At 44.9% G+C, this 27435-nt stretch overlaps 1 protein-coding gene across 1 annotated transcript in view; it reads left to right on the top strand.

Moving 5' to 3' along the window:
- The window catches only part of LOC143276103 (glycosaminoglycan xylosylkinase-like), a 107374-nt gene that overhangs the window by 73114 nt on the left and 6825 nt on the right, over positions 1-27435 (top strand). The window contains exons 3-8 of the mRNA XM_076580497.1: positions 6852-6975; positions 8418-8504; positions 11734-11843; positions 13191-13362; positions 15886-16077; positions 20330-20389. Coding sequence (XP_076436612.1) covers positions 6852-6975; positions 8418-8504; positions 11734-11843; positions 13191-13362; positions 15886-16077; positions 20330-20389 — 745 coding nt within the window. The remainder of the gene's footprint in view (positions 1-6851; positions 6976-8417; positions 8505-11733; positions 11844-13190; positions 13363-15885; positions 16078-20329; positions 20390-27435) is intronic.

The following is a 27435-nucleotide window of genomic DNA, read 5'->3' on the forward strand; positions in this document are numbered from 1 at the left end:
TAGATACAATATTACAACTGAATCTGTCGATTAAGTAGGGTAATGAAGATGAATTACATTTCGTATTGTCGCCCTGCATTGTTCCTTCGTGGATGTTGTTGAATATTCATTTGCTTTTTTTGTTGCTTTTTGTGTGTGTGTGTGTGTGTGTGTGTGTGTTGAATTCTGACTTCAATTGGATTGTGTCGTGTTATTTGTGTGTGTGTGTTGTGTGTGTGTGTGTGTGTTGAATTCTGACTTCAATTGGATTGTGTCGTGTTATTTTCTCTTTATTTTCTTACAGTGTGACCTCTTCATCGTTATGGTCAGGGTCATGGTTCTCCCCCCTCCCCCCTCCCTCTCTCTCTCTCTCTCTCTCTCTCTCTCTCTCTCTCTCTCTCTCTCTATGGAGTGATCGCCTAGAGGTAACGCGTCTGCTTAGGACGCGAGAGAATCTGAGCGCACTGGTTCGAATCACGGTACAGTCGCCAATATTTTCTCCCCCTCCACTAGACCTTGAGTGGTGGTCTGGACGCTAGTCATTCGGATGAGACGATAAACCGAGGTCCCGTGTGCAACATGCTGGTGCCTTCAAAAACAAAAGAACTACGTTTGACTATCGTACAACATGTTATCTTTACAGTACATACGTTGAGTTGGTCGTTTCGACTGGATCGTTCGCAGTTAGGCATACCTACCCTATTGTCGTCTGAAGACAACAGAATAACCAAATATATAGCAAACTTTGTTGCTGAAGCTACATAGTTAGGAAACAAACTGTACAACAGTAACTGATTGTCACTACGATAGTTATAGATTATTTATTTACTTTGTTTTGTTGTATTTCTGACTGATACTTTTGACTGAAAATTAATGCACCCCATTGACATTAGAACGTTGCAGTTAATGTCAGTAAAATGTCTAAGTGTGTCAAGGTCTCTCTGTCTGTCTGTCTGTCTGTCTTTCATCTAACTCCTGTCTATCAGTCTCTCTCCCTCATCTCCCTCTCTGTCTCTCTCTCTCTCTCTCTCTCTCTCTCTCTCATCTAACTTCTGTCAGTCTCTCTCCCTCATCTCACTCTCTGTCTCTCTCTCATCTAACTCCTCCCTCATCTCACTCTCTGTCTCTCTCTCTCTCATCTAACTCCTGTCTGTCAGTCTCTCTCCCTCATCTCACTCTCTGGCTCTCTCTCTCACCTAACTCCTCCCTCATCTCACTCTCTGTCTCTCTCTCTCTCTCTCATCTAACTCCTGTCAGTCTCTCTCCCTCATCTCACTCTCTGTCTCTCGCTCATCTAACTCCTCCCTCATCTCACTCTCTGTCTCTCTGTCTCTCATCTAACTCCTGTCTGTCAGTCTCTCTCCCTCATCTCACTCTCTGTCTCTCTCTCATCTAACTCCTCCCTCATCTCACTCTCTGTCTCTCTCTCATCTAACTCCTGTCTGTCAGTCTCTCTCCCTCATCTCACTCTCTGTCTCTGTCTCTCATCTAACCTGTCTGTCAGTCTCTCTCCCTCATCTCACTCTCTGTCTCTCTCTCATCTAACTCCTATCTGTCAGTCTCTCTCCTCATCTCCCTCTCTGTCTCTCTCCCTCATCTCACTCTCTGTCTCTCTGTCATCTAACTCCTCCCTCATCTCACTCTGTCTCTCTCTCTCATCTAACCTGTCTGTCAGTCTCTCTCCCTCATCTCACTCTCTGTCTCTGTCTCTCATCTAACCTGTCTGTCAGTCTCTCTCCCTCATCTCCCTCTCTGTCTCTCTCTCATCTAACTCCTATCTGTCAGTCTCTCTCCTCATCTCCCTCTCTGTCTCTGTCTCTCATCTAACTTCTGTCTGTCAGTCTCTCTCCCTCATCTCACTCTCTGTCTCTCTCTCATCTATCTCCTATCTGTCAGTCTCTCTCCTCATCTCCCCCTCTGTCTCTGTCTCTCTCTCATCTAACTCCTGTCTGTCAGTCTCTCTTTTGTGAAGTGTTATGTATTCTCTATGCAGCTTTTTTGTTCGTTTTTGTCTTATCATTGTGGTTGTTGTTGTTGTTTCCATTTGATGTGTATGTGTTTACTTTTGTTCCTCTTTTTTGTGTGTGTGTGTTTCCATGTACTCCTTAAAAAATCTCTCTCTCTCTCTCTCTCTCTCTCTCTCTCTCTCTCTCTCTTTCTCTCTCTCTCTCTCTCATGCCCCTCTGTCTTTCTACCCCTCCCTCGGCACGAGGCCCAAAAGGAACAGACTGTATGTCTCCTTCTCCCCGTGCTGTGAGGTGCAGAGTGGAGGAAGCAGTGGCCGATCAATACTCTGCCCTCCTTTCACCGCTCACTGAGGGGAAGACCCTCACCACCCAACTTCCGTGTAAAGAAGGAAAGGGGAGTCTTTTTCTTCTTTGACTCTGTCTTCTCTGTTTGTCGGCGTCTGTCTGTGCATGTGTCCCCTTCTAGCTCTGTCTGTGCCTGTGTCCCTCTCTAGCTCTGTCTGTGCCTGTGCCCATCTCTAGCTCTGTCTGTGCCTGTGCCCATCTCTAGCCTTGTCTGTGCCTGTGTCCCTTTCTGGCTCTGTCTGTGCCTGTGTCCCCCTCTGGCTATGTGCCTGTGTCCCCCTCTGGCTATGTGCCTGTGTCCCCCTCTGGCTCTGTGCCTGTGTCCCCCTCTGGCTCTGTGCATGTGTCCCTTTCTGGCTCTGTTTGTGCCTGTGTCCCTCTGTCTGTGCCTGTGTCCCCCTCTAGCCCTGTCTGTGCCTGTGTCCCTCTCTGGCCCTGTCTGTGCCTGTGTCCCTCTCTAGCTCTGTGCCTGTGTCCCTCTCTAGTTCTGTCTGTGCCTGTGTCCCTCTCTAGCTCTGTGCCTGTGTCCCTCTCTGGCCCTGTCTGTGCCTGTGTCCCTCTCTAGCTCTGTGCCTGTGTCCCTCTCTAGTTCTGTCTGTGCCTGTGTCCCTCTCTAGCCCTGTCTGTGCCTGTGTCCCTCTCTAGCTCTGTAACTGTGTCCCTCTGTCTGTGCCTGTGTCCCTCTGGCTCTGTCTGTGCCTGTGTCCCTCTGTCTGTGCCTGTGTCCCCCTCTAGCCCTGTCTGTGCCTGTGTCCCTCTCTAGCTCTGTAACTGTGTCCCTCTGTCTGTGCCTGTGTCCCTCTGTCTGTGCCTGTGTCCCCCTCTAGCCCTGTCTGTGCCTGTGTCTCTCTCTAGCTCTGTGCCTGTGTCCCTCTCTAGCTCTGTGCCTGTGTCCCTCTCTAGCTCTGTCTGTGCCTGTGTCCCTCTCTAGCTCTCTCTGTGCCTGTGTCCCTCTGTCTGTACCTGTGTCCCTCTCTAGCTCTGTGCCTGTGTCCCTCTCTAGTTCTGTCTGTGCCTGTGTCCCTCTCTAGCTCTGTCTGTGCCTGTGTATTTCAAACGGAAAAATCCCTGACAGTTATCAGAGATAAGTGGCAAACAATAAACTTTGCAAGATTTCGACTGAGGACACTTGGATTTAATGCAAATAAAAGATGGTTTTAGCCTGGGACATCCACAAAATCACCATGCCCTTTGTGCGCTTCTAGTGTAGATGATGAAAAACATTAATTGTTTCAATGTAAATCATTCGATAGGGTAAGAGATAAGTGTGTGTCTTTTCAGTCTGATGTAGCTGAAAGGCACGACATTGTTTCTGCTTTGTCGTCTGATGATGATCTCACAATTATGTCAATAGCTAAATTTCTTGTAGAAGCACAAAGAATAAGATGTAGTCTTACTATTCAGAACAATACCAGCGTAAATGAGGGGGATAACAATGTATAATGTCTATTATCTTGTGTTCAGACTGTAAGCCATATAATAAGGTAGACATTGAACAATATCGTTAATAGAATGGGTGGTCGAGTAATGGTGTTTTTGTCTTTTTTGTTTTTGTTTTTGTTTCTTTTTTAATGTTTGTTGCTTCCCTATTGTAAGGATGCTGTATTTCGATAAAAGCTGTTTTGTTTTTCTTTGTTTGCATGGTTTGTTTTGTTTTGAGGGATTCAGCAGACTATGGTATGGTACTTGTGGGGACAAAAGAATTAACCCTATCACCCCCTTGTCAGTAGACCTATGCAGGTAATGACAATGAAATATCAAAGCGTCTGTGCCTGTGTCCCTCTGTCTGTGCCGGTGTCCCTCTCTGGCTCTGTCTGTGCCGGTGTCCCTCTCTGGCTCTGTCTGTGCCGGTGTCCCTCTCTGGCTCTGTCTGTACCTGTGTCCCTCTGTCTGTGCCGGTGTCCCTCTCTGGATCTGTACCTGTGTCCCTCTCTGGCTCTGTCTGTGCCTGTGTCCCTCTGTCTGTGCCGGTGTCCCTCTCTGGCTCTGTACCTGTGTCCCTCTCTGGCTCTGTACCTGTGTCCCCCTCTGGCTCTGTCTGTGCCTGTGTCCCTCTGTCTGTGCCGGTGTCCCTCTCTGGCTCTGTGCCTGTGTCCCCCTCTGGCTCTGTACCTGTGTCCCCATCTGGCTCTGTAAATGTGTCCCCCTCTGGCTCTGTGCCTGTGTCCCTCTCTGGCTCTGTCTGTGCCTGTGTCCCTCTGTCTGTGCCTGTGTCCCCCTCTGGCTCTGTGCCTGTGTCCCTCTCTAGCTCTGTCTGTGTCCCTCTCTAGCTCTGTCTGTGCCGGTGTTCCCCTCTGGCTCTGTGCCTGTGTCCCTCTCTGGCTCTGTCTGCGCCTGTGTCCCTCTGTCTGTGCCGGTGTCCCCCTCTGGCTCTGTCTGTGCCTGTGTCCCTCTCTAGCTCTGTCTGTGTCCCTCTCTAGCTCTGTCTGTACCTGTGTCCCCCTCTGGCTCTGTGCCTGTGTCTCCCTCTGGCTCTGTCTGTGCCTGTGTCCCTCTGTCTGTGCCTGTGTCCCTCTGTCTGTGCCTGTGTCCCTCTCTAGCTCTGTCTGTGCCTGTGTCCCTCTCTGGCTCTGTCTGTGCCTGTGTCCCTCTGTCTGTGCCTGTGTCCCTCTCTGGCTCTGTCTGTGCCTGTGTCCCTCGCTAGCTCTGTCTGTGCCTGTGTCCCTCTGTCTGTGCCGGTGTCCCTCTCTGGCTCTGTCTGTGCCTGTGTCCCTCGCTAGCTCTGTCTGTGCCTGTGTCCCTCTGTCTGTGCCTGTGTCCCTCTCTGGCTCTGTCTGTGCCTGTGTCCCTCGCTAGCTCTGTCTGTGCCTGTGTCCCTCTGTCTGTGCCTGTGTCCCTCTCTGGCTCTGTGCCTGTGCCCCTCTCTAGTTCTGTCTGTGCCTGTGTCCTTCTGTCTGTACCTGTGTCCCTCTCTGGCTCTGTGCTTGTGTCCCTCTCTAGCTCTGTCTGTGCCTGTGTCCCTCTCTAGCTCTGTCTGTGCCTGTGTCCTTCTGTCTGTACCTGTGTCCCTCTCTGGCTCTGTGCTTGTGTCCCTCTCTGGCTCTGTGCTTGTGTCCCCCTCTGGCTCTGTCTATCTCACTATCATTGTGAAGTGTCTACGACTGAATGGGATCATCATTCCATTTGGGAGTGTGTACTGTCTTGTCCGACCGTTCTCTCTGTCTGTCTGTCTGTGTGCCTGCCTGTCTGCCTGTCACTGTCAGTCCGTCAGTCTCAGTCTCTGTCTCTATCTCTCTCACCCACTGTCTATGCAATTAATTGTGGAAGAGTGTGTTTGTGTCACATTAGATATCATATGACTGTATTATATTATTCTTTTGTATGTCAACTCATTTTGTTCACATGTGCGTATATATGTATACGTGTATGTATGTATGTATGTATGTAAATATGTGTGTGTGTAAGTATGGAATGGTGTGGAGGAAGAAGATGTCCAACACGGTGATCCTGAATCTCACACTGCCACTCCTGTCGTCTCCCGTCTCTCAACGAAACCAGTTAAGGTTGGACCTGAACCAAGTCTGCTTTTGGTGCTTCTTTCTTTCTGGTGCAAAGCGAAGACATAAGGACCTGGATTTATTACTGAATCAGTATATGTATATATTTGTATTTGTATTTCTTTTTATCACAACAGATTTCTCTGTGTGAAATTCTGGCTGCTCTCCCCAGGGAGAGCGCGTCGCTATACTACAGCGCCACCTTTTTTGTATTTTTTCCTGCTTGCGGTTTTATTTGTTTTTCCTATCGAAGTGGATTTTTTCTACAGAATTTTGCCAGGAAAAACCCTTTTGTTGCCGTGGGTTCTTTTACGTGCGCTAAGTGCATGCTGCACACGGGACCTCGGTTTATCGTCTCATCCGAATGACTAACGTCCAGACCACCACTCAAGGTCTAGTGAAGGGGGGGAAAATATCGGCGGCTGAGCCGTGATTCGAACCAGCGCGTTCAGATTCTCTCGCTTCCTAGGCGAACGCGTTACCTCTAGGCCATCTCTCCATATATATATATATATATATATATATATATATATATATATATATATATATATATATATATATATATATATATATATATATATATATATATATATATATATATATATATATATATATATATATATTGCTGTCCCGACGATCTGGGCTAGAATTTGATTTTAGTGGATAGTGTCTTGCCCAAGTTACATCCCCACTCTCTCGGCCAAGGGGGTTTTAGGACAGTCGGTGTTGGGATGGTTTCCAAAGGCCAACTAGCCCCCAACGTTGCAGTACTAAGGGTCAGGGCAGTTTTTGAGAGTCATAGTCCTTCACAAAAAACTAAGCTGTAAATGGTTTCCCATCGCAACAGAGAAACCATTGATAATACAGCTCTCACTTTGCTGTTCGCCCAACTATAAACTTGTGTCAGTCTTTTGATATAAGCTGTGTGTTGGGTCTCTCTCTCTCTCTCTCTCTCTCTCTCTATATATATATATATATATATATATATATGTGTGTGTGTGTGCGTGCGTGCGTGCGTGTGTGTGTGTGTGTGTGTGTGTGTGTGTGTGTGTGTGTGTGACAGGGGCCGTGCTTCACGCACTGTCCACCTCCCCCATACAGACAGTGGACAACAGTTTTGAGGGCACACAGCTCAAGTTGATCCTCACCCTGAAGGGAGGCCAGAGAGTTGTCTTCAAACCCAAATGGTCAGAACCCGTTTGTCTGTCTGCCTCTGTTTCTATATGTCCATGTTTCTGTTTTCCTCTTTCGCTCAGTCATTCAGCCTATCTGTCTCTCTGTCTGTCCCTCTGCGCATATGAGTGTAAGCGAGTGTGTTTTTTCTGTGACTTCTGATAACTACTTTATTCCTTCGGTTTACTGTTACTTGTGTTATTGTGTGTTCACAACAAGGTGATTTGGACATGCCCATTAACACAGTTCAACACAAAAGGGAGATAGGGGGCTTTTTTAAGAGAGAGAGAGAGAGAGAGAGAAACACTGAAATGTTTAATGTCATTAGCTGAAAAGCTCTGGTGACATAGCAGGTACCAATCAGATCAAAATGGTGCAAAATAGATAAAACACAAACAAACAAACAAACAAAATCAGAACTGAAACAACATAAACTGATAAGAGATTTGCGACACTTCGGTACTTTGTCATTAGCTTAGAGTACCTGTGACAGGGGGTAATGTGCCTTTGTTCAGTCGTTCGTCTCCAAGGTTTGGACAGTACACAGAAAACAAAGTACAGATGAATCATATAATAAATATTCACGAATGTAACATCGACACACATCATATCAATACAAACACATACTAAAGTACATATAAATCCTGAACTAATTATTTATGCCTCAACATCAAAATCCATCATATCAATACGAACATATCAAATAATTACAATATCGAGATTGACCATCCAAATGTAGCCCTTTCTTTTTATCCAAGCTTTTTTCCTCATAGAACCCACACTATTTTTTTCAATTGATTAATGAGTATTTGGACCGATGATGGACGTTTTTTGTATATTTATTGCCTCAGATATATATTTTGCAAGAGAAAGTATCATATCTTCATTTTCTGTCATCAGTATGCCAAACAAATCTTTTCTCTGCACTGGAGCTGTTTTGAAAAGGGTACAGTTTTTTTCGCAAATCATCGTATCTTTTGCAGTTGAATATAAAATGATTTTCATCTTCTGGGCTTTCGGCACACATTGGGCAAGGAGATGAGAGAGAGAGAGAGAGAGAGAGAGAGAGAGAGAGAGAGAGAGAGAGAGAGAGAGAGAGAGAGGAAGAAGAAGCGGGTGGGGTGAAAATGGAGGACGCACTGGTTATTTTACCAGTAAAAAGAATAACAAATTTCTCACTGCCCAGTGACATATAAATTCATCATTTCATGTTGAAAACTTCTAACATCTCGAACCATATCATTTGCTCTAATATTTTCCCTGATCTTTTAGCATTAGGAAAGGACAGTTATATATCATGTGCTAATATCGTACTGGAACAACCGCAAGTCACATTGTTGTGATGTTTTGTATTCCAGTCATCAAAGCCTAAATAACAGAAGATGATTTGCAAATGCAAATCCCATAAGTGTTGCTGCTGCCCGATGTCATTGAATCATTTACATGCTTGGTGCAGGTACGAGAGAGACTTTATCCTGGAAGGACCGCCGTATGTAGGGAGAGATCGTCACAACGGAGAGGTGGCCGCGTTTCATCTCTCCAGGTCTGTACTGCTGTGTGGTGTACATCCTTCTCTGTTTATCCAGGTCTGTACTGCTGTGTGGTGTACATCCTCTGTTTATCCAGGTTTGTTCTGCTGTGTGGTGTACATCCTCTGTTTATCCAGGTCTGTACTGCTGTGTGGTGTACATCCTTCTCTGTTTATCCGGGTCTGTACTGCTCTGTGGTGTACATCCTCTGTTTATCCGGGTCTGTACTGCTCTGTGGTGTACATCCTCTGTTTATCCAGGTCTGTACTGCTCTGTGGTGTCCATCCTCTGTTTATCCAGGTCTGTACTGGTGTGTGGTGTACATCCTCTGTTTATCCAGGTCTGTACTGCTGTGTGGTGTACATCCTCTGTTTATCCAGGTCTGTACTGCTCTGTGGTGTACATCCTCTGTTTATCCGGGTCTGTACTGGTGTGTGGTGTCCATCCTTGTCTGTTTATCCAGGTCTGTACTACTCTGTGGTGTACATCCTTGTCTGTTTATCCAGGTCTGTACTACAGTGTGGTGTAATCCTTGTCTGTTTATCCAGGTCTGTTCTGCTTTGTGGTGTACATCCTCTGTTTATCCGGGTCTGTACTGCTGTATGGTGTACATCCTCTGTTTATTCAGGTCTGTACTGTTGTGTGGTGTACATCCTCTGTTTATCCGAGTCTGTACTGCTCTGTGGGGTACATCCTTGTCTGTTTATCCAGGTCTGTACTGCTGTGTGGTGTCCATCCCTCTCTGTTTATCCAGGTCTGTACTGCTGTGTGGTGTACATCCTCTGTTTATCCAGGTCTGTACTGCTCTGGGGTGTACATCCCTCTCTGTTTATCCAGGTCTGTACTGCTGTGTGGTGGACATCCTCTGTTTATCCAGGTCTGTACTGCTGTGTGGTGTCCATCCTTGTCTGTTTATCCAGGTCTGTACTGCTCTGTGGTGTACATCCTCTGTTTATCCAGGTCTGTACTGCTGTGTGGTGTCCATCCTTGTCTGTTTATCCAGGTCTGTACTGCTCTGTGGTGTACATCCTCTGTTTATCCAGGTCTGTACTGCTCTGTGGTGTACATCCTCTGTTTATCCATGTCTGTACTGCTCTGTGGTGTACATCCTCTGTTTATCCAGGTTTGTTCTGCTGTGTGGTGTACATCCTCTGTTTATCCAGGTCTGTACTGCTCTGTGGTGTACATCCTCTGTTTATCCAGGTTTGTTCTGCTGTGTGGTGTACATCCTCTGTTTATCCGGGTCTGTACTGCTCTGTGGTGTACATCCTCTGTTTATCCAGGTCTGTACTGCTCTGTGGTGTACATCCTCTGTTTATCCGGGTCTGCACTGCTCTGTGGTGTACATCCTCTGTTTATCCAGGTCTACCTCTGTTTATCCAGGTCTGTACTGCTCTGTGGTGTACATCCTCTGTTTATCCAGGTCTGTACTGCTCTGTGGTGTACATCCTCTGTTTATCCAGGTCTGTACTGCTCTGTGGTGTACATCCTCTGTTTATCCAGGTCTGTACTGCTGTGTGGAGTACATCCTCTGTTTATCCAGGTCTGTACTGCTCTGTGGTGTACATCCTCTGTTTATCCAGGTCTGTACTGCTCTGTGGTGTACATCCTCTGTTTATCCAGGTATGCTGCTGCCGACCCTAACAGGAGATCAACCTGATAAAACAGCCAGATTTTCTATCTATGACTTTGCACGCTCTCTGAATTGATGTGATGAATAATGGAACAAACTAAGCGCGTGAAAAAAAAACGCTGAATTCAGGACGGTCACTGTGCACAACACTCCATGCTTTAGAGAGATGCTTCCGAACTTCTGATCATGAGTGAATGAATGTATGTATGTATGTATGTATTCATGTATGTATGTATGTATGTATCTATATATCTACACACACACACACACACACACACACACACACACACACACACACACACACACACACACACACACACACACACACACACACACACACACACACACACACACACACACACAAACAGAGGGAGAGAGATAGAGGGGGTGGGGGTGGGGGGGGCAGACAGACCAATACACATCCTTAGTAGCGTAAAATATCAGTGTAAAACCATACGTAAAATGAATATCAAAACAAGGATAAACAAACCAAGCGCATTTTCCACAAACCGTCTTCATCCATCTGACTACAGGCATGACGCACTCTGCCCCACTCCTCACCCCACACAAACCATCCACGTCAACAACAACACCAATACCAATCAACCAATCACAAAGAATGGAGTGACACGGTAAGACTGAGAGAAACAGTGATGTGAGAGGCAGACTAATTGTCCTTGCATGAACATTGCCCTCTGTGCTGTGCTGCCTTCGTTTCAATTGCAACACAACGGGCATTGAGGGACAACAACGTACATCTCTACATTAGGCAAATATACACATGAGTACTGACAGCCGTTTTAAGTGTTTTGTTGTTGCTCTTTGTTTGTTTGTTTGTTTTTCTTTCTGATAAGTTGCACTGACGAATATGAATCACATTCTATTTGTTTCACCAAACTTTTAGTACGAATTACATGTTGAACGAATACCCGCAGAGAAAGAGGGAAACAAAGACAGATGGACAGACAGAGTTCAAGATCAGGCAAATAAGCCTGAAGGCTAAAGTAACAGTGTACAGTGCCACACAGAATAATACGATACAATACTATGCCATGCGATGGAATGTTATGAAGAGCGATACCATGCTACACTACACAGCATTGTGATGTTATGCAGCGCAATGCCAAGCTACACTGCACAGCATTGTGATGTTATGCAGCGCGATAACATGCTACACTGCACAGCATTGTGATGTTATGCAGCGCGATAACATGCTACACTGCACAGCATTGTGATGTTATGCAGCGCAATACCATGCTACGCTACACAGCATTGTGATGTTATGCAGCGCGATAACATGCTACACTGCACAGCATTGTGATGTTATGCAGCGCGATAACATGCTACACTGCACAGCACTGCAATGTTATGCAGCGCAATACCATGCTACACTGCACAGCATTGTGATGTTATGCAGCGCAATACCATGCTACGCTACACAGCATTGTGATGTTATGCAGCGCGATAACATGCTACACTGCACAGCATTGTGATGTTATGCAGCGCGATAACATGCTACACTGCACAGCATTGTGATGTTATGCAGCGTGATACCATGCTACACTGCACAGCACTGCAATGTGGCACTGAAGGAATGGCCTGTGGTACAGGATACTGGAGTTCAGGAGGACGCCCCTGGCGGTTGGCCGGACGATCAGCCTGAGTGAGGACCTCGTCCCCTCCCTGCCTGATGACATGCTGGACACCTTCTATGAGGAAGGTGAGGTGCGTGTGTGTGTGTGTGTGTGTGTGTGTGAGTGAGTGAGTGTGTGTGTGTGTGTGTGTGTGTGTGTGTGTGTGTGTGTGTGTGTGTGAAGCACCCGAAGTCTGAAGGGTGGAGAGTTACGGAGAGCAGTGAGCTGGGTCGAGTCAGAAGTTGGTTATGCCTTTGTTTATTCAATCAACAATTCTGAAATAAATCACACTTTTCGAGTTGATTTTCAACATAATCATCTCTAACTTAACCAGATAACCAGACTATTAGAAAGAAAAAAGGAAGCTTCGATAAAAAAAAAAATAAAAGGTCTTATGAAGGGAGGTAAACTCTTTAAATATAGCAGCTGGGAACCAATGGAGTTCTCTCCAAGGGAAAGCGCCATCTGTTATATTTGATCTTTTTGAACGGACTTTAGGTTTTCCTCTGTGGCCTCGACAGAATTTCCAGCAACGGCAGTAAATATCATTTATATAATTATTCAGATTAATACTCTCACAAACTGTCGTCAATCTCCTCCTTGTTTATATATAACAGTAACAGTAGCTGATTGACCAATCAGATCAAGGGGGTTCATAGTCTGCATTGTGGGTGTACAGCTCGGCTGATTCACTGACCCAAATGTCACTGTTTTGTATTGTACTGCATTGTATTGTATTATTCTTCTTCACAACCAATTTCTCTGTATGAAGTCTGGACTGCTCTCCCGTGTTTTCTGCGTGCAGGTATATTTGCTTTCCTGTACAAAAGTGCTTTTTTTCTACAAAGTGTTACTAAGGACAACCCTTTTGTTGCCGTAGGTTCTTTTACACGATCTAAGTACATGCTGCACACGAGACCTCGGTTTATCATCTTATCCGAATGACTAGCGTCCAAACCACCATTTAAGGTGTAGTGGAGGGGGAGACAATCCTGACGTCCAAACCACCATTCCTGGTGTAGTGGAGGGGGAGACAATACTGACATCCAAACCACCATTCCTGGTGTAGTGGAGGGGGAGACAATACTGACATCCAAACCACCATTCAAGGTGTAGCGGAGGGGGAGACAATACTGACATCCAAACCACCATTCCTGGTGTAGTGGAGGGGGAGACAATACTGACATCCAAACCACCATTCAAGGTGTAGCGGAGGGGGAGACAATACTGATGAGCGTGTGGTTCGATCCAGTGCGCTCAGATTCTTCAGCTTGCAAGGCGAACGTGTTACCACGTGCCACCACACCATCTGACCCAGGTAATACTATCAGCTGTGACGTAACAGCGTGGAGCAGTGTGTGGTGTAAAGTCAAGGGGAGTGCTGTGCTGACACATCACGTCACATTATCTATAACTCAGCGCTGATGTGACAGATGGAGAGACGTGTTTCTATGGCCGCTGTCTGCACTGTCAGAAGGAGAACGCGCTGTGCACGCGCGGGGACAGCTTTGAGGGGGCCGTCATCATGTGGCTGCCCCCCCACCTCCACCTGACGGAGGGCCGGAACCCCTGGAGACGGACCTACAAGGAGAAACTGCTGGCCAGGTCAGGACACACCTAACCTCCCCCTTTGCCTCCATATACTGGTCTGCAAGCGTGCAGGTTCACAAGTATGCGAACACATGCACACACACAGGTACATGTACAATCGCACACACGTACATGCGGACAAACAAATACACACGAGCGCACATTGCATCTCAGCACACACACACACACACACGCACACAATTTAAAACGTGCAAACTGTCACTGGGCTTGTTAATTTTGTTGTTGTTGGCTGTACTGAAGTGTAGCATTGGTTGGGCTGGCTGCTGGACTGTAGATTGTTACACTACACACAGCAAAGCACCTGGCTGACGAAATAGAACACGTCCTTAAGCGGTTTGTTACTGTTCCCTTTCCTGGTGATCCTGGCCGTGACTGGCAAACCGTGCAAACACTCAGTTTGTTATATTAAAGTTTTAATTATCCTTTCACTCCTATTGGTGTATGGAGGATTACTGCAAAATAATGTTTTCATGCCCAGAACAAACATTTCCCACCTCCCCAGGTCTGTATGCCCCCAAGTCTATTTGTCCCATGTCTTTATGCCCTCATGTATTTGTGCTCCCAGGTCTATAATTATGTCCCCAGATCTATATGCCCCCAGGTCTATTGTCCCCAGATCTATATGCTCCCAGGTCTATTTGTCCCCAGATCTATTTGTCCCCAGGTCTATATGTCCATTTGTCCCCAGATCTATATGCCCCCAGGTCTATTTGTCCCCAGATCTATAGGCCCCGGTCTATTTGTCCCCAGATCTATATGCTCACAGGTCTGTTTGTCCCCAGTCTATTTGTCCCCAGATGTATATGCTCCCAGGTCTATTTGTCCCCAGATCTATATGTTCCCAGGTCTATTTGTCCCCAGATCTATATGCCCCCAGATCTATATGCCTCCAGGGCTATTTGTCCCCAGATCTATTTGTCCGCAGATCTACATGCTCCGAGGTCTATATGCCCCCAGGTCTATATGTCCCCAGATCTATATGCCCCAGGTCTGTTAGTCCCCAGATCTGTATGCTGCCAGGTCTATATGTCACCAGATCTATATGCTCCCAGGTCTATTTGTCCCCAGGTCTATATGCTCCCAGGTCTATTTGTCCCCATGTCTATATGCCCCCAGGAGTCGTATTCAAGACAAAATTCATTTTGCCTTCAGGCAAGTTACCTTTGACATGGTATGAACACGCGGGTACAGTTTAATGTGAAGGGTAAGTTATCTGCGTATTGAAGACAAGCACGGTGCACTGAGGCAGCTAACCCATCGTCTATAATTAGAAATCCCGGGGATTCCCTCCTGGGCATGGTCTTTTACTTCACACTGCACCACAGTGTGGGGAAAAAAGCTTCAGTGGCAAAGCAGTGATGAGAGTCAGCATCTTGTCGAATCTGTGTGGCCACTTTCGCATTCTGACACATTGCCCTCCCTGTTTTTCCGCTGATTGCAAAAATGAAGAGTTTGGGAGTTTGCTTTCTTTGGCACTGGAATGACGGTGGAGGTCTTCCAACCCCGAGACATCACATGACAATTCAATAAAAGTCGAAGTGTGACCCATTGCCAAACAAAGAAAGAAACACACTGACAAACACACAAACTCATTGACAAAACCAGAATCTCACTGACGCATATTGTTTTTAGAACAAATTCACCTGAAAAGTAGTGGGGCCTGTTGGTGAGGAAATCTTTAACTCTCTCAATTACCATCATCAAAATATTGCAAGCGGAAGACTTTTACACTGAAGAGGTGAATGTTGACAACGAATACCACAATTCTGACGACGGAAGCTAAAGGTTGGGTCATTCAGACACCCACTGGACATCCGAGGGGTCTGTGTAGAGGAGTAGAGAGGACTGGCCATACTGAGTGAGTTAATCCACAGAACCAGGCTTACATTTACACGCATATTGACAATTTGGAGAAGTATAAATGGTTGAATGATACTGGAGGTGCTTGAGAAGTCTGTTAACAAAATTCTCACATATGCTCTTGGTGCTGAAGTTTTGAAACTAAATCGAGAAAAGTTATCGACACACGTTTCAAAGACATGCACAGGTGACGTGACTCATCAGACGATGCAAGTCTGTCTTTCTGTCTGCGTCTGTGTCTGTCTGTCTGTCTGTCTGTCTGTCTCTCGTACTTCTGTCTCTGTGTGCGCGAGTATGCATCACTGTGTGCGTGCATTCTTATGAGACACAGACAGAGGCAGTGACAGAGGTGTAGTGATGTTTTTTATGTATCAAGAAACAAGACAGAGAAAGTGATGGGATGTCAGACCCTCATGTGAATGGCCCGACACCACACTGCACACACGGCACATGGAGTCTTTGTCAACATTGACAGGGCCCTTGTTGTGTAGCCTGACAGTCTGGAGAGGTGGGCGGGGACGGCTGCAATTGTCTAACACTGCATCTGGCATGGATGTTTGATCATGCACTGCAAACACGATGTGTGCGTGTGTGTGTGTGTGTGTCCTAATGAACATAAAGGCTATGGTCCTTCATCATGTTGAAGCCACGGTGCAGGTGGGAGACGGACGAGTCGTACTGCAGCATCGTGAGGCAGATAGAGCCGTTCGTCAACAACACGGTGCTGCTGCTGGACCTGATTGACGTCACGGTGTTTGACTACCTGACCGGGAACGCTGACCGCCATCATTATGAGGTGCTGGACCACGTGACGCACGGCATGCTGGTCATGCTGGACAACGGAAAGAGGTCAGGGTGGGTGAGGGGCGAGGTAAGGGTGGGGTGGGTGAGGTGAGGGTGGGATGGGTGAGGGTGAAGGTAAGGGTGGGGTGAGGGTGAGGTAAGGGTGGGGTGGGTGAGGGTGAGGTAAGGGTGGGTGAGGGTGAGGTAAGGGGGTGGGTGAGGGTAAGGTAAGGGTGGGTGTGGGGTGAGGGAAGGGTGGGATGGGTGAGGGGTGAGGTATGGGTGGGTGTGTGTTGAGGGTGAGGTAAGGGTGGGGTGAGGATGAGGTAAGGGTGGGATGGATGCGGGGTAAGGTTAGGGGTGGGGTGGGTGGGTAGGGGTGGTATGAATTGGGGTTAGGAGTGGGGTGGGACTTTTACGTCCGGAAGTTTGGGTTAGGGTGCGGACTGGAGTTTGGATTGGTTATGCTTGTGTGACATTGCCTTTCGGGTGTGGTGTGATGTCGTGCTGTGATGCATTGACGCAGTTCATCTGCTGTATACTTACTGAGGATGAGGTTATGCCCCTTCGGATAGACCAGAATTATCACTTTCGTTACTGAGAGAGAGAGAGAGAGAGAGAGAGAGGAGATATGATCAATGATAAGAAACTCTAGGGAGATCTGGACAGTACAAGGTCTTCGGAGAAGAAGCCTCCCTCAGTCAAGTGTTTCAGCCCTGAATTCCTTACACTCTAAGAGGGCCGGGCCGCAACCAGGTCATGACTCCTGGATGCCCTTGTATTGCCGCCTTTTCTTTTTTCTGTTTTCCGGGTCCTCAGCAGGTTCGAACCCGCGCCTCCAGGGTGGTCGCCACTTTAGGACTGAGTCACCTTTTCTGGCAGACGTTTTAACCACTGAGCCATCGTACGCCTAGTTTGAGTAGGGAAATTTAATCCTTATGAAGTTTACTTTCATTCCTCCTCGACCAGATCCAGCTGGAACTCTTTTCTGCTGCTCCTGCCATTGCCTTGAGAGCCCATGTCCTCTCTCTGCCCGAAATCGACAGCTGTTTCATAAGGCTATGGGCAGATGCGCCCGCAAACCCTCTTGCACCAATCTCTATGGCAAGGACTTTGGCTTGGAAGCCAGATTCTCTCAGGTTGCTGGCTAGGCTAGCATACTTCTCGGTCTTGTCGATGTGGGCTTCCTCCATTCTGCTTTCGCATGGCACAGTGAGCTCAATCGGAATCACTTGTTTCATTGCCTTGGAGTGGGGTACTATGTCAAGTCTCATGCCGCTCTTGCTGATGCTTTCTGGGTGTTTCTTCCCCTCTGGTAGGTCAACTGTGCATTCCCAATCTTCAGTACCATCAAGCAGCCCACGTTTCCATGCTTTCGAAACTTTGGATGCTGTTCCTGGCCAGACTTTATTGCCTTTTGCCGAGCGGAACTCTACTGGAACTTCTGGTGGGGTTGGTGCTCCTTGGACAATTCTCACCACGTGTGTAGTTTCTTTAAGCACTTGGTTTTGCCTCCAAGTGTACCGTCCTTGGCTCAATGCCGCTTTGCATGAGCTGAGGACATGGTCCACTGTTTGTTTGCCATGGCAGAGTGGGCACGCAGGGTCATCTGCTTTCCCCCATTTCACGAAGTTTGTATTCGATGGAAGGAGGTCATACACAGATCTTAGGATGAAGCTGATCCTCAGAGGGGCCATGTTCCACTTGTCGCTCCAGCTGAGTCTCCTTTGGAGTGCATTTTTCCATGTTGTCCACTGCCCCTGCTGGCCTTGCTGGACTGCCTTCTGGACTCTTTTGTCATCCTCTTCCTTCTTGATCTCCTGTATGATCATGTCTCTTTTGCTTTCCCCCTTGCTTTGGACCACCATTCCATCTTTGCCGATCCCAGGCCCTGTCTTTTGGTTTAGGTGTGTTCTATTATTTCCTAGGTTTTAAGGTTTTCTTTCACTGCACTGGCTGCCTCCCTGACTTTCCATTTTCTGCCAGTCTTCAGCTTGGGTTGGTTGCATCTCACAGTACTGTCACCTGAGTCTTCGAGCATGCTGAGAAGTCTTGCCTTCCCTACCTTGTATTCTTCGACAAAGGACTTCAGAGGTAGCCTCAGCTTTGCTTGGTGACAGTAGAGTGCTACGTCAGTGAGACCAGGTAGGACACTGAGCCATTGCGTGTGTACTTGTTGATCTTTGCCTCAATCGACTTGACTGTTCTACGGCTGATATCATATATCAGGAGCTTTGGTATCAGCATGGATTGTAGGCACCACACTTTGTATTTGCCAGGAATGCCACACTGGTCTATAATATGCAGGCCTTCTTCTGCTATCTGCTTGGTTTCCTTCCCTCTTTTTGTGTCTTTCAGGGACTTATCATACCATCTTCCAGGGCTCTTGACTGGTTCATCTGACATCGTTGGAATGGCTTGGTTGGCTACAGTGAATGTGACCGTTTTAGCTACGCAGTGAGAGGCTCCGTGATTTCTTTGGTTTGAAGTTCACCCTGGCTGAGGCAACTAGCTCGTTCAGCCGCTTCAATATTTCACGGGTGTTATCCTCTTTTGTTGAAAGGACTGTTGTGTCATCCATGAAGGCTTTCAAAGGAGGTATCTGGTATCCGTTACCGAGGTAGCTATCATCTCTAAAAGAAAGAAAAAAAGACACATTTGCTGACAAACAGGCGACATATGAAACAAGCACAGACATTACATCCACAGAACAGTCTCAAGGTTTGACAATGGCCCCACGTTTCAATTCATCATCAACAGTATTTGCTTAACATAATGTGAGCCTATATAATGCTTCCTAAGCCCAATAATTTAGACTGTGTAACAAATGAATAAAACTAAAAGAAAATGAGTAATAAACAGACTACCCACAATGATACGATGCGGCAATAAACTACTCAGTTTAATAATTACATTTAGCTTAGACAGAATCATTTACACTAAAAAATCAGTCATTAAATGCAACACGCTGGTGTAAGAATCCTGAAGTAAATCATTACTATCAACTAAGACGTGCATTCATATTCACAGACATCTCACACCTGGAACGCAGCACACCAAGGCAAAACACTTCATTCACGATGTAGTCCGTGTATTCATTTGGATTTCTACCATAACACACACACAAACACACACACACACACACACACACACACAGAGAGAGAGAGAGAGAGAGAGAGAGAGAGAGCCAGCAGTCTTATATCACTTACGAGTGAAAAGACGTTAAACTAAAGAAAGAAAAAGCGAGGAGTTAGCTGCTTATTCAAGGACATTGTCCGTCCTTTTTGCACGACCATAGTTGACTGAAATGCCTTATTTTTTGTAAACAGACTTCCATTGCGTATCTTGAGACAGAGAGAGACAGACAGAGAGACACAGAGTAAAGAGGGGGAGGAGAGAGAGAGAGAGAGAGAGAGAGAGAGAGAGAGAGAGAGAGAGACGGGGAAGGAAGATGGGAAGGCTGACTTCTAGAATGGGTGCAGCAGGTGTTAACTTGGAGAGGTGACCAGCGGAAGGTGATGTTTCAGTTTTGGAAACCCTATTCATGTTTCAGTTATGGAAACAATATTCTTGTTTAAGTTATGGAAACAGTATTCATGTTTCAGTTATGGAAACAATATTCATGATTGTTTTGGAAACCCTGATCATGTTTCAGTTTTGGAAACCCTATTCGTGTTTCAGTTTTGGAAACCATTATGTTTCAGTTTTGGAAACCCTTATCATGTTTCAGTTTTGGAAACCAAAATCATAATTATTTCAGTTTTGGAAACTTTTATGTTTCAGTTTCGGAAACCCTTATTTTCAGTTTTGGAAACCAAAATCATGTTTCAGTTTTGAAAACCAAAATCATATTTTAGTTTTGGAAACCCTATTCATGTTTCAGTTTTAGAAGGCCTATTGATGTTTCAGTTTTGGAAGGCCTATTCATGTTTCAGTTTGGAAGGCCTTATCATGTTTCATTTTGGAAACCCTGATCATGATTCAGTTTTGGAACCCTTATTTTTAAGTTTTTGAAACACTTATGTTTCAGTTTTGGAAACATTTATCATGTTTCAGTTTTGGAACCCTTATGTTTCAGTTTTGGAAAACGTTATGTTTCAGTTTGGAAACCATTGTTTCAGTTTTGGAAACCCTATTAATGTTTCAGCTTTGGAAACCCTATTCATGTTTCAGATTTGGAAACCCTGATCATGTTTAGGTTTTGGAAACCCTTATGCTTCAGTTTTGGAAACTCATGTTTCAGTTCTGGAAACCCTGGTCGTGTTTCAGTTTTGGAAACCCTTATCATGTTTCAGTTCCGGAAACCCTTATGTTTCAGTTTTGGAAACCCCTATCAAGACGAGCGGTCCATCTTGGCGCCCCTCTACCAATGCTGCACGTACGCCCTGTGTTTGTTCTCCGGACTTTGTTGTTTACTTACATGTCCTCATGTGCCAATCTATTTGTCTGTCTTTCCCTATACTCGTTCTTTTACGTAGTATCTTTTCTTTTTGAGTGATATTAGACGTTCGTGCTGAAGTTTTCAAGTACCCGTTTCTGATTGAACATACCACTCCCACCTGTTCTTCCACGCTCAGAAAACGTCATTACAGGTTTCACGAAAACGTGTGATGACGAAACAGAACTGACTGAGATCCCTCAACGAGTCTCCACGTGGAAAAAAAGCGTTCAAACGAAGATACATACCAACCAAATCTATCATAATATATCTTGGAAAGTTAATCACGTACATTCCAATGAAGTAAAGAAAAGGCGTTTCATTTTTATTATTTTTTATGAATACTTTTTAGTATAATGTATATCAAAGTGGTAATTATATTACTACAAACAAAAGTGCAACGCGATCCCTAAACTATAACACTGTTACATTTTTTTTCGGGGGTAAGGTGTTGGGGGAAGGGGAGGGGGGTGAAGGGGGTGGACTGTCGCACACATGCACTTATTTCCCATGAAGTATACCATCTATAGCACCAACTGCTCTAACTGGTTTGCACGTACGATGTGCAGTGGGAGATTTCTATTAAAATGATAAATATCATCTCTTACTAGGGATGTTCATTAAAGATTTCCCCTGAAATTCTTCCCATGGACTGAGAAGAACGAAACGTGGCACAGTTATGTCTTTCTCAACATATAGTCTACCGAAACTATTATTTTTCAATGGAAATTGCTGCAATATTTTTTTTTTTCTTCTCAAAAGTTAGAATAAAGTGACCTATAACAAGAAAAATACCACAGGACGCACAAAAGTTAGGCATGTGGTCATAATTAACAAACTAAGTTTTCGAACGCTGTAATTTGCTAAAATACTGACCGCTCTGGTACGCCATACAACTCGCGACAAGCGCGCCAGCCGCAGTCGAGATAATGACGTGTTGACACGGCGTGTGAAAGGCGGCGTCCGCTACACAGAAAAGCACTACACTTATCCTGGCAATGCGCTTGCCGCGATATACCGAGAGGCGTACACTCGCGAGTAACCGACCCTGAAAAACTATGGCCGACCAAGAAATTCAAAATACCGCGGAAACGGTGGATCTCCCTGTCACGTGACCGGTCGAGGTTGAGGACCCACCTACAACCCGACAGGCCCCGCGCAATCTAATAAAAAGAAAATTTAAGAAAAAAAAATGGGTCTCCGGATCCTCGCACGCTCAATTAAATGCAGCCAACACCAAGAATTTATACACAATACCACACTTTATTCACTCACTCACACGGATATATTGACAACCAAAACAGCAGTGGGGCCTATTTCCCTTAATCCCCCCTCCACTCCCCAAACTTACTAACCCGCTAATTCGAATCGCCACATCATAAGTGGGAATGAGGGAAAAATAAATGAGTAAATCACATTCGCTCGAACACGTACACTCACCCCTCTTATGCACTGCTCTCACACATACACACGCATCCTCTACCGTCCATGTACGACTCGCATTAGTTCCGAACACACAGGTCCTTGTCACAAACAACGCACGATGCAGGCGACCACTGGGCGTTCTAGTCTTTCTGTAGACAGGGGGGGTGTAAAGCGGCGATTGTTGTATACGTCGGGGACACCCCTGTGACAGTCTCAGGGTATCACGTGTACAGGGAAGGATGTGGATGTCCAGGACAACGGCGGACCACTCTTCAGAGCTGTAAAAAGACTCGAGTCAAGAGTCAAGCAAAAATAAAAAAAACAAAAAACAGTACATGTGCTAAAGCAGACACACAGAGGGGTTTCGCACACACTCACATGTACAGCTGAACGCCTTAATACAACCGTAAAAAACAAAACAAAAACAATAACAGAATTTGTGCACACAGATATACATAAATCAGAATCCACAAGAATTAGCAGGGGCACACTGCACTGAAATTAAAGTATGTATCTCAAATGCAATAATAACAACAACACCAAAAACCTGAAATATATGTCAACGGTCGCTCCCGGTCTATAGAAAAATAACAACAAAACTAGCATTCTTCACCCTTCTAACCTGACTCACCTCAAGAGCTCGCGAAAAAAAATAATACGGGAGATTAAATCCCTGGAACTAGGACGTAATTCCAGACCTCCTGGTCGGACATGGATCCAGGAAATGTAGTGGCACTGGAGGCCCCAAACCCGAACTGAATCGGTAAAAAAACAACTCCTCACTCCAAAACGAATGGAGCAGGAACAGCCCCACACAGTGACTTGTGCGGTGTTGACGACCGTTGGTCCCTCGCTTCTTCCGGAATAATCCCAGTCCCACAATTCCTTGCTGCGATACATACTTCCATTTCCGCCCCAGTTCTCCACCACAAAGTCGTCGGACAACAGGTCCGTGTTTAGAGTCAAGTTGAAGTGAAACTCTTTGCCGTCGGCGCGAAGCCCGCAAAACACACTGGTCTTCCCCAGTTGATCTGACCCGTCGAGGTAGATTCCGTATGAATTGTCCTTATCAAACTTGTAGTTGAGCTAAACAACCGGCAGATATGCATGCACGAGAAAAAGAAAACATCAACCTGAGCTGACTAGAGGGAGGGAAGGAGCACACGCTCATTCGCGCGTACACACGCACATGTGCACGCACGCATAGAAATAAAGAAAGAAAGAAGGGAACAAGAAAAAACAAAACAAAGCAAACAGCGAAAATCATGACGTATTCGAGGGGTCAAGTTGACCCAAATTCCTTCTTTTTTTTTCAACGCTACACCGTCGCACGCGACACTCCCCGAAGAAGAAAACTGGAAGAAGAAAACGTGCTTTCTTGAATGTTTTCATTCTTTTACACAAACGAAATATGACACAGCTCGCCATTAAACACAATAATTTTATGTAATTATATTTTGATATCTCGATAGAGGTAATTATGTCGAAACTGTTAAAGTTAGTAGGAATACTTTAACCATGTTTCATTTATAACGTTCATTTTTGGAGTTCTGGGTTTATTTTCTTTATCAGCTTTGATATGGAAATATGATAAAAGCTGATTATTTTTCCTTGCGAACTTTTAAAACTGTGATTATTATTTGGCTAACAGCTGCATGTATGAATGTGTGTGTGTGTGTGTGTGTGTGTGTGTGTGTGTGTGTGTGTGTTAATGACAACGCATAAGGTCAATATCACAATTTATTTTGACTGAACAAGTGAAAGGGCAATAAGGTGTTTTATACTCTGTGTATTACAGGTGAAAGAGCAGCAAAGTACATCATGTGCTAAGAATTCCATGATAATAGCCAGATTAGGTGAGACTGGATCTAAGACTGTCAATGGGTACAGCGCATAGTGTAGTGAAATTTTAAAGTGTGCACGACAGAGATTACGTACAAAAGGCTGACTTGCCTTTACAAATGCGAAAACAATTATAACATATCCACAGACGACTCAAAACGCCTGTACAGATGCCCATCCAGACGAGTTTCAGTCTGTCTATGATCCAAGAATCCACTGTCTGTTTTGTGGTATCCTTGCTAATGTCCATAATCGGAGAAAAATACATAAAGCCTCCCCAGTAAAAACCAACCATAAGAAGGATTTCAGGTAGCCATTCTAGGTGTCTGCAAAGATCGAGATGACAACAGGGCAAAAACAATATCTGACAGAATATGGTGAACAAGTAGGGAGAACCGTTTTGCAAGGGATACTGTGTACCATATGCCTGCAGTGCCAGCTGACAGAATTTGGTGAGCAAGTAGGGAGGACCTTTTTGCAAGGGATGCTGTATACCATGATGCCTGCAGTGCCAGCCTCAAAACACGGTAACATTCCTGCTTGATTTACCGACGCAAAAAACTCAAACCATCCCCGTCCTTTGGGGATTCTTAAGAGGCCAGGTTGCACACTATCTTCAAAATATGTCAACATTTGGAGGTAAATAATGATGAACAAACCACGTTGTCTGATCTTGTTTCCAAAACGCAGGAGTTTTGCGGGGATAGAGTTGATGCATGCACTACAAAGTACGTATAAAAGAACAAACTTCCTGAACACGTTGAGGCAGATATTTTGACATTAAGATGAGGCAAAAATGCCAATGTAGTAACCTTCAGAACAGTTTCTTGGAAGATCCTCAACCTGTAGTTTGACACCCCGCAGGCAGAAGATTCAGAGGCAGCATTTTTCGGATTCGAAACAGCAGCAAAACTTAACAGAATTGATACAGAACAGAGGTTTTGCCACAAATTAAGTGTATCCAGGATCACAAAACATGAGGTCTATTCCAGGGAACATGAATTTAGCCCTCTGTCATTGTTTCTTGTGGCTATGGCACTGATCCGTCCACAAAAGACATGGCTCATCTTTGTCGGTCAGGGCGTGTTGTTTGAACCAATCAACTTCAATATCAACACCGTTTTATCATAAAAAAATGGAGTATTTCTGGCAAACCCTTGTGAACAAGCTGAGACTTATAACTGTGCTTTGTGATATGTTTGTGGCAAATGGACACCCAACACTTCACAGCCAAATTGATGCAGGCGCCCTGATCGTTGAAAATGTTGAAACTGCCATCAGACATACAGCTGATCATCTTGTTGTGGTCATTGGTGAAGACACCGACCTGCTGATTTTGCTCTGATACCATGTCAGCCCAAATTTTTAGATCAGGTTCAAAGTCAAAGGTAAAGAAACGAGTGTGGGTCATCCAAAGGATACAACAGGCACATGGAGAGGATATATGCCAGGCATAGTATACTGTTTGTGCATGCCATCACATGATAATTATGCACAGCCTCAAGGTTGTTTGGAATGGGAAAAAGCATACCCACACTAAGGGAGCTGAAGGCAGAAAACATCTTTCAGGAAGCTGCTGAAGTGTATTCCAAACAGTGGAAGGGGTGGTGTCTGCAGGCGAGATTGTCATCTTGTACAACGGAAAGTGGGTCTAATCACCCAGCTTTGTACAGGTCCACTCTCTGCCACCAACCAGTGACGCCAGCAAGTATCACAATATCTGGTCATATCTTCAAGTACCACAATGGGTGCACTGTGACTGCAACCTGAATCCAGAGGGCAAGGGATGGCGTGAAAATTTCGACCATCTTGAGCCTTTCATGGCTGACCCGCTGCCTGCTCCAGACACACTTCTTTAAGTAATTGGATACAGCTGCCAGTCACACTATGATTCAAGGTGGTGGAGCTGCAAGAAACATGTACTGGCCTGCTCTATTACATGTGGTAACTGCCGCCGTGTTACTTATGCAAATTCTCCTGTGATTATCTTTGGAGGAAGTGACCGAAGAATACCAGGGCAAACTGATCTTATGCTTACTGGTGACTGACACACAAATAAGCCTTTCATTGTTGTGATTTATGTTATGAATATGATTTGATGACAGATTTGAACGTAATTTTTCAAGTCTTTTCCAGTGAGGTGCAACTTCTGCATGTTCCCGCGAGAATTTGTAAAGTGGGTCATTTGTACAAGGTATTGCATAATGTGACCTAATTTTCAGCTAGTAGGACAGTGACCTGTGGGTCCTAGGGTTGATTTTCAGATTCTACAAACCATGTAGAGTAATATTCAGCAAAAGAAGATATACTACAGCAAACTCTCCTGTGATATCTTTGGAGGAGCTGTTCCCGTAAGAATTTGTAAAGTATGTCATTTGTACAAGGTATCGCGTAATATGACCCAAATTTCAGCCAGTAGGATAGTGACCTGTGCGTCCTAGGGTTGATTTTCAGATTCTATAAACCACGTAGAGTAATATTCAGCAAAACGAAAATATATTGCAGCAAACTTTCCTGTGATATCTTTGAAGGAGCTGACCGAGGAATACTCGGGGAAGTGGATCTTTTGTTGACTGGTGACTGACACACAAATAAGCCATTTACTGTTGTAATGTATCTTATGAATATGGTTTGATGACAGATTTGCACGTAGTTTTTCAAGACCTTTCCAACGGGGTGCAACTTCTGCATATTCCCGCAAGAATGTGTAAAGTATGTCATTTGTACAAGGTATTGCATAATGTGGCCTAATTTTCAGCTACTGGGACAGAGTCCTGTGCATCCTAGGGTTGATTTTCAGATTCTACAAACCATGTAGAGTAATATTCAGAAAAAAAAAAGAAAAAAAATTGCTGCGATTTCCACTTTAAGCATATTTTTCGTTAATTTAGGTAGCCTAATAGGCAGTGAAGACATTGCCTGCAGAAGTCTGCAGGTTGCGCCAGAAACCACGACTTGACTTCGGATATAAGCGTTTCATCAAATTACCACCTGACCTACAGAGACGTGTATTATCATACGGGTGTAATGTTAGCCTCCTACAATAAATGGAAGTCAGGGTAATATTTAACGAACATCCCTTGTATGAGAGAGAGAGAGAGAGATCTGGACTGCATTATCGCTTTTTGCCATTGTGTTTTCATTTCTTTTCGATGGGTGTCAGCTTTTCAAAAATCACATAACTGTCTAATGCTTAAAAGAATCATTTTTCTATTGTTATTTCAGAGTATATTTATTTGTTGTTTTCCAAGCCACGGTTTTTTGTCAGATTTTAGGTATTATTCGCTGCAAGTTGTACCTGATCTTCTAAAATATCGTGTATATATATATATATATATATATATATATATATATATATATATATATATCAAGAGAAAAAGAAAACCAAACACATCAGTCTGTCAAATGTTCCAAATTTTCGGAACGATCACGTTCCTTCCTCAGGGGATAAGTTGTTTACGTGTTACCAGGGTCACTCTTACGCAGCTATTATGACGCAAGCACGCCATGACGTACATGTTGTAATGCAATTTCACTATGCCAGGTTTCACCCAGAGCCTAAAGAATTGTAATTTTCTATCTTCTTCTACTGTCAAAAAATAAGTCCCATAAAACCTAACTTACTGAATAACTTATTCAACAGTAGAGAAATAAAACGATAAATAATAACAATAATAAGAAAAATGAAATAAAAGAAGATTAATAATAATAATAATAAT

This window comes from Babylonia areolata, chromosome 31 (genome assembly GCF_041734735.1).
Source record: "Babylonia areolata isolate BAREFJ2019XMU chromosome 31, ASM4173473v1, whole genome shotgun sequence".
NCBI lineage: Eukaryota > Metazoa > Mollusca > Gastropoda > Neogastropoda > Buccinidae > Babylonia > Babylonia areolata.